Raw genomic sequence first — 10463 nt, 5'->3', positions numbered from 1 at the left:
GCCCTCATTTATCACCAAGCTACCCAGCGGTGGCCTGACTAGGGGTGCCAGATTAGAAGATTTCCCTAAGGCCTTTCTAGATGTGTGTGTGTGATGCCGTGGCGCCAAACCCCAAGCTCGGGGAGTTGGTAGGGCACGGTCACCTCGCAGATAGACCGGGAGGCTTAAAGCAACAGAAGCTACAGCTTACAGAGATCCAGGGAGGGCTCAAGACACGCAAGCCCTTCCCCATGCCGAGTTTGGCCCTTGATCCTCCACCCCCAACCTTTTCTCCGCGTCCTCCGCAGCCTCTCCTCTTCCCCGCGGTTCACCGAGTCCACCCTCCAGACCTTATACTGACTTCCGATTCTTCCCAGCCCAGGGGTCACCCAAGCCCCCAGGGGTCTTCTTCCTCCCTCTCCTCCTCTTTCCGCGCGGACCAAGCCAGTCCCAGTCTCCACAGTCTGAGGTCTCCGCCACCCTCAAGCATCCGACTACCTTGCAATACCCGCCATCAGACCCTCATCATCTCCTCTGCACGTCTTTCCACGTATCTGTACCGGGTTGTCCCTCAGTCTTTCCCGCCATGTCTGGCTTTCTGTCCTATTTCAACCACCCTACCTCCCACCGGTCTGCAGGTCCTCTGGCCCTGGTTCTTCGGTTTTATCCTGTCTGTCCTTCTCGTGACAGAACCTCTATCCCCGAAAGGTCCCCCCTCAAATGCCCCTCCCTATGTTTGTCCTTCCGCACCCCCGCCCACGTCTGTACTTCTGTACGCCCCCGAATGGGCTCCTCTGTTCCCGGAGTCTGGCCCTCGGTCCAGCCAGGCCCCTGCTCACCAACCCTCCCCCGGCCTGAAGAGTGCGCGGCCCCGTTCCCCGCCCGCAACCGGGTAACTCTTCCCTCTTCCACTTTCTCTACTTTGAACCCATCCCAGCAGAGTCCAGGAAGTAGCCAGGCGCCAGGGACTGGCGGCGGAGGCGCCCAATGGGGCACGCCAGCGGCGGCAGAGGCCCCGCCCAGAGAGCGAACGCGGCCAATGGCCGTGCGGAGGCGGGACTTCCGCTGTCCCGCGGAGGGCGGGGGAGCGAACTGTTGTGGTGCGGAGCGTTGGGCGGGCGGCGGCCGGGCGGCCCAGGGGCTGCCGCGGGACTCGGGGCGCAGCCGAGCGGCTGCAGGGGTGGGGCGAGCCGGACGCGCCCCCGGGCCCGGGCGCCGCGGGTTCGAGGCCGGGCCCCGCGCGGGGAGGCCGCGCCACCCCGGGAGAGCTGCCCGGCGGCGAGTTTGCCCCGCAGCCGAAAGAAGGCGGGAGCCGGCGGGGGCCCTCGAAACCCCCTGGCAAGCCGGGCCCGGAGTCCCCGGGGAGCGGCTGCTTCCTGGGACGCCCTCCCGGACGCCCCCGCCGAAGGGTAACGGTTCTGGGCCCCCGGCAGAAGGCGCCTCTGGGTGACCCCCGGTGGGGCCCTGCGAGCCGCGGGAGTCGACCCCGGGGCCTCGAGCGGGGAGGAAGGGGCTTTCCAGAGGCGCGGGGCCGGGGGCCGAAGGAGCCGGAGCGCGGCGGAGCGGAGCCGGGCCTCCCGGGCGCGGGGCAGGGCAGCGCCTGGTCTGGGGACGGACTCCGGGACCCTCGGGTGCGGGGGCCTCGGCGACCTGCCCCGCGGGGCGCGCGGCCGCGGAGTGGCCTACAGGGGATCGTCCCGCAGAGGGGCCGGCCCGGGGCGGGGAGATGAACGGCTTTAGCACGGAGGAGGACAGCCGCGAAGGGCCCCCCGCCGCCCCCGCCGCCGCCCCGGGCTACGGCCAGAGCTGCTGCCTCATCGAGGACGGCGAGCGCTGCGTCCGGCCCGCGGGCAACGCCTCCTTCAGCAAGAGGGTCCAGAAGAGCATCTCGCAGAAGAAACTCAAGCTGGACATCGACAAGAGCGTGAGTCCGCCCCCGCCCCTGCGCCTTCCCCTGCCCCCGTTTGGGTCCCCGCGCGCCGCCGCCCTCCGGCCGCTGTCCCCGGCTGCGGGCCGGACCCCGGGCCCTCCCCGCCCTGGGCCTCGCCGCCCTTTATCTGCAAACTGGGGAGTTGGACTCGGGATTTCAAAGGCCGCTTCAGCGCAGACAAGCTCGGACTGGGATTCTGCCCAAATCCGGGAGGTTGGGGGCGGGGGAAGAGGGGCTACCGAGGACCTTTCCTGCCTGGGAAGATTTGACAACAGTTTAGGGCTTGTTGTATTGGTTTAGATATTGGGGCCTGGAGACCTGGGTTGATTCTGTTGGCCCACGAAGGAGCAAGTGTTGGGGAGAGGGTGATGAAGGGACCCGGCTCTTCAACTTCTCTCTCCTTCTCGGAACCCTGTTACTCCTTCAGAAAAGGAAAGGTGGCAATTACTTCCCACTCCCACCCACCCCCCACCACCCCTGCCGCGGCCTCGGCTTCTGCAGAGGGTCACCGAGCTCGCTGCTTCGCCTGCAGCTGTGGGGAAGTGGGATTTTGAAGGATGTGGCAGAAATAAGGCCAAGGCCAGGTCTCGGGAGGAGGCTCTTTGCAGCCCAGGTGACGGGGAGGAAGAAAATCAATTTTCTTAGGGGTAGCTTCTGTAGAAGGGCGTTAGGGAGGTTAGGGCTTTAAATTTGAATAGAATAGCCCTGTGTTTTGTGCCTAATTATAGTAAAACTTTTCCTGTATGATTTCACCACTTCTAGTTAACAATTCTAAAGATGTGCCTATTGTCAACCAATTAAGAACTTTTTAGTTTGACATCTGTTGCTGCAAGCCTTAAGTGGCTGCCTTGTGATTAGGAATTGGAAATGAGTTAAGGGGGTATTTAATATTCAGGTAGACCTGCTAAAAGCTCAGGTGGTTAACATCCATTCTATTTTAGGACCAAAATTCCACTGTTGGAGGAAATTAGAGATTGCTTGTTAAACTGAAAGGACACGCACCTTTCTACTTCGGATCTTACAGTTGAAACTGAGGCCCAGAGATAAGAAGTGACAGAGCCAAAGTCACACAGTGACTAAGAGGCTGGTTAATTTCTTAAACCCATTATCTGACTTACTTCCAAGCCCCATGCATAAGCCTTGATGAAGTGCTAATAAATAAAAAATCTTCCCACCTCTTCCAGGCTCTTCCCTCCCACCCCCAATTTATTTATTTGTTTATTTACGTTAACAATTGCAATACCTTTGCCACTCTTGAAAGATGCTGTTTTTTAAAATGGCTGGGGGTGAGTTAATGGCTTTCTTACTACAAATCTCTATCAATGAATGAATGAAAGGAATTCATCAGAGAGCAAACAATTGGCTAGACACTAAGGTCCAGTTTAGGACACGTGTTGAAGTGAAATGCCTAATTCTAACACAGCAGTGAATTCATCCTCTTGGAAACACTGCCTACCTTTTGTGTAGGTGGTTGGGAGCCTTTACTTGAGCAGCTTATATTTTCCTGTCCTTAAAAAAAAAGAGAGGAAGGAGGGAAGGAATTTCTAGTTCTGTTAAAGCCTTGGATGCCATGACATGTGAACAATTGTGTTGCTGCCACTGGGGCACCATTTACCTGGTGACCCCGCTGGGGAACCTGTGTTGAGCTGTGTTGGTGCTTTCACACACACTGTCTACAAGAGAGGCAGCGTGAGCCTGGCCCTGGAGTTCCCCAGACGTAGTGCTTCTGGAGTAGTGTCTCACGGGGGGATCACTCTCAATATGTTTCAAGGTGGTGGCGCAGAATCATTATTTCTGAACGGGATTCTACCTCATTCTCAGAGGCTTGGGCAGGAATTCAATTCTAAGTAACTGCCGTGTTACAGGAATTTGTAGCTGTTGCAGAAATTAAAACAGAAAAGAAAAACCCTGGAACCTTTGCTACCATCCTTCTTCCTCCACCTCTAGCCCCCAAAGGCCACCGAGCTCTGAAATTTCTGAAAACCAGTACGTACTTGAAAATGGTTAAGGAGAAATAATGACTATTTATCTTGTAAAAGGGCCTAGCAGAGAACCTTTTTAAATAATAGCACCAGAAATCCAACTCAGGCAGCTTAAACTCATTTCATGTAGACATTGGCCGTGCGCTATGAGTTATTAATATATAACATGCTTTCAAACATTCCTCCAATTGACATATTTCTGCTTTATTCTGGAGAAAAGTGGAAGTTGAAAACAGTATAAAGAAAATGCTGGGGTAGGAAAGGACATGCACAGGGGGTCAGAAGGCCTGTGTGACCTTGACCAGATCATAACCCCATCTGTGTGGCTTCCGTTTATCTCCGTAGAAAATGAGATTGGGGCCAGTGGGGTTACACTGGTGATTGCTAAGTTCTCTTCCATCCAGAATTCCATTATTCTAGTGTCCTGACCTGAAACCTCCCAGCCACAGCTTCAGGACATCACCTCTTCTGCCTGTTCTCCTACCAAGTGTGTCCCTCTATGAATTTGAGGAGCTGCTTCATCTCAGAGTTTGCACGTGAACTAGCTAACGGGAGGGCCAGCTTCCCATCGGGGAGGGGTAGTATGCTTTCTTCCCCAGTAACAGCATGTCCGGTGGACTGTACATCAGCTAGGAGGGATTCGTTGGGACGGTGACACAGGCTGTGTCCCAAAGTCCTTTGGCAGAGTGGGTGCCGGCAGGGCTTCTCAAATATGCGACCATATGTAAACGGTGGCTTTTGCTGGCCGAGGCTGCTCTCAGGAGGGACTGCGTGTGCCAGTTCCGGTGCGCTTAGAGAATGCCTGCCGTGCGCAAGACACAGCCACGGTATAAACTGCAAAGTGCTCCGGACTCACCAGTCCAACCCCGTGAAAGTGCTGCTTCATCGGACTAAAAAGCAGTTTTCATTATTTTCTCCATGCAAAGGTCTGAATTAATTGATGCTGGCTTCCTGTCCACTTACTTTTGTCTTTAAGAATTGAAGGAATAAATTCAAATTCAGAAGTCTCTCAAGAACATTTGTGTCCATCTGTTCCAGTGTCAAGACCCCCAAGTCATTGACAGAGGCACTTTGTTTCTGTTAGGGTTTTGAGTGGCTCCCCAGATGCCCCTGGGACTTACATTCTTGAATAAAAACATGTTTACCTCTCAGCTGTTATGCCCCCAGCCCGCGCTAGGAAGTCGGCAGTAGCATCCAGCTTCTTTCGTGTGGTTTCTGGGAGAAAGAGCCTTTCTGCATCTCTTCCCACTTCTTTGTGGACCAGATGTGTGGTGATGCAAGAAGTATTATTCTGATACACAGGAATAAAGTTTTTCAGATGTCGTCCTACAGTAGGAGCTGTTGTCAATGTAAAAATAGGAAGTCCTGTCTACCATTACCACAGTCCCTTCTTTCCTCCTTCCTGGGACAATGCCTTCCAGCCCATTGTAAATTCATAACTCCTGTAAGTCACATCACTCTCTGCTTCAAAAACCTTGGGGGACTGTCTAGTCTGAAGGAAAGTCTAAGCTGTTCTCGTGCCCCCACCCCTGAATCCCTTGGTCACCCATATTTGAAACTCTTAAGTCTTGGCTCGTCTTCCCATCTGGAATGCTTCCTGTCTACCCATAAATCCTCCTGTTTAGTCAGGGACCTCTACACTGACTATCCCAGCCACGGGCCTCTCTCCCTTGGCTGAACTCCTACCATTTATTATCTCTAGCCTTCAGGGGGAACTTAGTTTATAAGCTGTTGCCCAGTGTGATGGTAGTGTTTGTGTCCCTTTGTCGGCTTCTTGTTCTACAACTCAACAGTAGACTTCTGGAAATTAGGGCCTCTATGTTGTTCTTCCTTCTGTCTCTTCAATGCCTTGCAAAGAAGAGAAGCCCCATAATTCGATAGATAACTGTTGCTGTTCCCATGAAATTGGCGAGTCTCACTTTAATTTGCTTCCCATCAGGTAAGACACCTGTATATCTGCGACTTCCACAAAAATTTCATCCAGAGCGTACGAAACAAAAGGAAGAGGAAGACAAGTGATGATGGTGGAGATTCTCCTGAGCATGATACTGACATTCCTGAGGTAAATGTCCAAGAAGTCCGCCTGAGAAAGAATGGATTCTAATGTGATCTTTATCTCTGGCCTGGTTCGCTTTTTGGATTAAGAAATAATTTTAGTCCTCTTTGTTTTGCTGTGGTTTATCTGAAAAGTGAATCATAGAATCATGGTAATACCGAATCTGAGAGCTGAAAACTTAGAAATCAGCTGATCTCACTGCCCCCTCGTTCTACAGACAGGCATAGAGACCCGAGGTCACACACAGAGTTCGGGGCCTCTGGGCCACTGCCCTTTCCACTAGGCCATACTGTCTTTCCTCAGGAAGCCTCTGATAGCTTCTTGAATATAACCACGACGTCAAGTTTTTTAAAACCTCTTTTTGGCTTTAGAGTTGGAGACTGAGCTTGTATGGTTTGGGGGAAGTTACTGGCCCTCTGTTTTCTGATCTGCAAAATGAAGGTGTACATTGTCAGTTCATATCAGCTCTGGTCCCTGGTTCCCCAGCTCTGGTTCCCCAGGAGCCATTCCAAAGTCAGTTATAAGGGCCCAGGGTTTCTCAGCCCTGACTCTGTTGATATGCGGGGCCAGAGAAGTCTTTGTCGTGGGAGCTGTCCTGTGCATCACTGGATGTTTAGCAGCATCCCTGGATTCTGCCCATTAGATGCCGGTCACCAAAGTAGTGACCATCAAAGAGTGCCTGCAGACATTAGAGGACATCCTCTGGGGGCAAAACCAACCCTTGCCGAGGCCCGTTGCTCTGGACGATGAGACCTAGGCTTCTTGAACCTTCAGGGTCCTGGTGCCTGCCGAGCAAGGCTACAGAAAGGAGTATTGGATTTTTTTCTAAGTTGTTTTCACTTCAGACTCAGCAGAAGAAAACCCGTTTGTAATGTACATTGACTTTTTGACACGTGAATATTTCATAAGGCAACTGCCTGTTAGCACTCAGAGTGGAAATGACTGCGTAGGAATAGAAAGAGTAGGCGGGCCTTTGTCTGCAGATGTGGAGAAAGCCTTTGAAAATATGGTCCTTTCCCTCTGCCCCTCACTGTATCCCTTTTTCTAGCATTGGTTTACAATATTTTTCTATTGCCTTCAGCATTGGTATTATTATTTCATAAAGAAATGGATGTATTCAATTTCAGTGCTTTTTACAAAAAAAAAAAGGGGGTTTGAGGAATGTTTTGAAAAGAATGAAGGACTTTGGTCCCTCATATTGATCATTCATTTTGTTTTTAAGTGCTCTCCACCTGCCTGAAGCAAGAACATCTCTTTTAGAGGCAGGTAAAAGCAGCCCAACTTTCTGGGCCTTCAATACTTAATGACTGTGCAGCTTTCCTCTCTTCCTGTGTTAGAAAAAAAGGGGGGGGTCCTTTCCCTCTGTTATCCAGTCATTTGCAGAGACCCCCAACCTAACCTGCTGATTTGTACATTCGCCACAGTAGCTTTCGAGTTTTCTCTGGAGAGTTGTTCAGGGTTCTGATACCTGAAGGCTGAGCCTAGGGAAGAACTCTGGGAACAGCAGTACCTCCCGCTGTCCTATCTCACGCCCCTCCATCTGATCTGCTACCAAGCTCAAGCCTGTCTTCCTCCAGGATGCCTCTCTGGGTTTACCTTTGCTCCCCATACTTGGTGTCCCCCTCTGGTATCACCAGCTTCCAAAGCTCCACTTGAGCATCTCATTTCCGATCACTGCTCAGCACGGTCACCTGCACCCCCCATCAATCTTCCCTACAAACCACCACTAGATCCGTCTTCCTGAACATCACCCCCTACCACCTATGGTCGCTCCTTCTGCTTTTCAAGACATGTTACCCTCCAGTCTCACCTTTTAAACCCATCGCGATTGCCTATGATGCCCGAGTCTGTCGCTTCATCTCCTGGCTTTCTGCGCTCATGGTCTTCTCTCTCATTCCCTAGTCTAGTCCTGTTACCCGCCACCTCTCTAAGCCCTGCTCTCCTTAGCTATAAGTTTCACCGCCTCCGTGAGCCTCCTGGGACCACCCCTCCCCAGCTAGAACTCTTTTTCCACTGTTTTGTTCGGTTTTTGATTTTTCTTTTTTTTTTTTTTTTGGTCCTCCCAGCCAGTTATTAGTCCTCAGTGGACCATTTCTAAGACATCTCTGTAGTCCTCTTCCCCCTTCCCCCCACCCCTCCTAGTGTAGTGCTGGGCACGTAGTGTGCTCTCGGTGAGCCGTGGCTAGTCAGGTGATGGATAATGTGTTTCTCCTCTTCTCTCCAGGTTGATCTGTTCCAGCTGCAGGTGAACACTCTACGGCGTTATAAACGACACTACAAATTGCAGACCAGACCAGGCTTCAATAAGGCCCAGTTAGCAGAAGTAGGTAGACAAATTGCACTGCAAAAAGAGAGAGCCAGCATTGTGCTTCTGATGGTGACCTTGGTTCTCCCTGCTGCTACGTGTGTCTGTTGATCATAATGCCCTGCAAGTAACTTCCTAGCTCTGCAAGTAACTTCCTGTTCCCTCTCTCATACAATCTAGAATCCCACAGCTCTAAGACCTGGAAAGGCCCTCTTTCTATAAAAGAAACCATGGCACCGAGAGAGGAAAAGACTTGCTGAAAATCACACAGCAAATTAGTAGTAGAACTGAGCCTTGAATCTCCAGACTCCTGATTATAAGTCCTGAGTGTGCTTTTGTTTGTGCATTTGTTTGAATCTTGTTTTGTAAGATTCCATATAAATATGGTCCTTCCTGCACATCCAGTGTGTCAGATTAATCACCCCAAAACCTTTGCTCATATTCTTTGGGAGCTATTCTTTTTCTTTAGTTTTTCCTTTGATTTCTTCTCTGATGTTGGTAATGGAAGTATTTATTATAATGAATAGAACCCAAGAAATTTTTCTCTTACCCTGAGCTCTTAGTACAATTCGGAGGGGGAGAAATGCTCTATTGGCCCTTATTTGAACCTACTGACAGCCTGGCTTGATACTTCTGTCCTGTTGGCATTTGTGCAAGTTTCCTCTCATCCCTCTTTTCTCAATGTGCTTTTCTGCCTATTGTTGAAAATGTGGAAGATGGAAAAAAAGAAAAATAGAATGCTACCATCCAGAGGTCACCACTCTATAGTGCTAGTTCTCGGACTCTTTTGATCTGTCCTAGCCCCCTCAACCCATTCAGAGATTTCCTTAAAGGTTGACAGCCCCATTGGTTTTTGGTCTTTCCTTTAGGGGTTTCTTGCTGATCCATCATTTTTTCTTAAACTTCCTTCCCCAGCATCTAGATAAAACAGATAGAAGTGCACAATTCTTTTCTACTTTAAGGTCACATTACCCATTTGGCAGCATTCCCCTGCTGAAAGGGATGGGATGAGGTGGGGCAAGGGCAGACCTGCATTCTCAGGACTTGTAAAACAAAGCCAAGTGTCAGGAGTACACAGTAAATGACGAATTCTTTTTCAAATGTGATGTGTTTTTTAAGAGGCAGCTATGTGCTCTTTAGATGAACTCTTGGGTCAAACACTTAACATCTGTCCAACTGGCTATTCATTTGACACAGTTTTAAAAAGACGCTTTTCTGCCCGGTGATGCCAGGGCCTGAGAGCTGGTGATGGTAGCAGCTAGCCAAGCAGAGCCTTCCCCACCTATTCCTCCTTGGGGGTGCCCTTGAGATTATGCCATGATGGACAGTTAGCTGCCACTGAAATAGAACTGCACCTTGGGAATGTTGTAGGTTCAAGTGCTGCTTTTGGAGGCCTTGAAACCAAGTCACCCAGCCGCCTAGGAGAGAAGGGCGTCTGAGTTCAGCAGCACTGAGTTCTGCAGGGATCATAACCCCCTCCCAGGCTCTGGAAGCTAACCCCTGCTCCTTCTTTTGCACAGTTCAGAATTTGTGGCCCTGATGTATACGATGCTTTAACGGACTCTGGTGTTTTCCCCCACGCAGACTGTCAGCCGACACTTCAGGAACATACCTGTGAATGAAAAAGAGACGCTCGCCTACTTCATTTACATGGTGAAGAGTAACAAGAGTCGACTGGACCAGAAATCGGAGGGCGGCAAACAGCTTGAGTGAGGATCAAGTACATCAAGGAATGAAGTATAATGCTGAACGCACAGGTGAAATCTGCTACGTGTAAGCCCGTAAAGACTGTTCAATTTTATTGTAAATAAAAAAGTTTGAATGATGAATACTGTAAATCTTTTTGGTCAGGAGGATTATATTCTCATGTTCAGCATGTGCATACAAAGACTTTTCTTTTAAGGCAACTACTGGACTGAAAAAACAAGACCACTGAGAGATTTAAAAATGATGTATTGCAGCATTCAACAACGCATTAAGTCAATTCTACTGGAAATGTGGGATAAAAAATATCCTGGTACTCACCTTGTACGACCACGCTGCCTTGTGTGAGGTATAGGCCTGGAAGAGCAGTGGGGTGCAGCTAGCCGGAGAAGCGCGAGTAGACCCCAGTCTGGTGGGCACAGTCGTGCCCCGCTTTGTTGCCGGCTGTGTCGTTGATCAGCAAATCAGTTTGACAGTGGTCCCCGCTCACTGGCCGCTGCCCGGCAC

At 50.7% G+C, this 10463-nt stretch overlaps 1 protein-coding gene across 5 annotated transcripts; it reads left to right on the top strand.

Moving 5' to 3' along the window:
• Positions 1 to 1079: 1079 nt before the first annotated feature.
• Positions 1080 to 10202, top strand: SAP30L (SAP30 like). Of its 5 annotated transcripts, none has more exons than XM_021701074.1 (5): positions 1545 to 1566; positions 1648 to 1903; positions 5831 to 5953; positions 8172 to 8270; positions 9837 to 10202. In XM_021701074.1, the coding sequence occupies exons 2-5, from the start codon at positions 1706 to 1708 to the stop codon at positions 9963 to 9965; spliced, it is 549 nt and encodes a 182-aa protein (XP_021556749.1). In that variant the 5' UTR covers positions 1545 to 1566; positions 1648 to 1705; the 3' UTR covers positions 9966 to 10202. The 5 variants fall into 5 exon arrangements, with proteins under 5 accessions (XP_021556734.1, XP_044772821.1, XP_044772820.1 ...); XM_021701066.1 differs by having other exon boundaries at positions 1546 to 1558; positions 1640 to 1903; XM_021701059.1 differs by having other exon boundaries at positions 1080 to 1903.
• Positions 10203 to 10463: the final 261 nt, after the last annotated feature.

The sequence above is a fragment of the Neomonachus schauinslandi genome, chromosome 7 (genome assembly GCF_002201575.2).
Source record: "Neomonachus schauinslandi chromosome 7, ASM220157v2, whole genome shotgun sequence".
Taxonomy (NCBI): Eukaryota; Metazoa; Chordata; class Mammalia; order Carnivora; family Phocidae; genus Neomonachus; species Neomonachus schauinslandi.
This window is presented reverse-complemented; position numbering and strand designations above follow the sequence as displayed.

What these genes read in the sequence shown, in the direction of transcription:
- SAP30L (XM_021701059.1), top strand. Translation starts at nt 1,706, where the DNA reads ATGAACGGCTTTAGCACGGAGGAGGACAGCCGCGAAGGGCCCCCCGCC. An exon ending in AGCTGGACATCGACAAGAGC is followed by an intron (nt 1,904 to 5,830) that starts GTGAGTCCGCCC and finishes GCTTCCCATCAG; the next exon opens with GTAAGACACCTGTATATCTG. An exon ending in ATGATACTGACATTCCTGAG is followed by an intron (nt 5,954 to 8,171) that starts GTAAATGTCCAA and finishes TCTTCTCTCCAG; the next exon opens with GTTGATCTGTTCCAGCTGCA.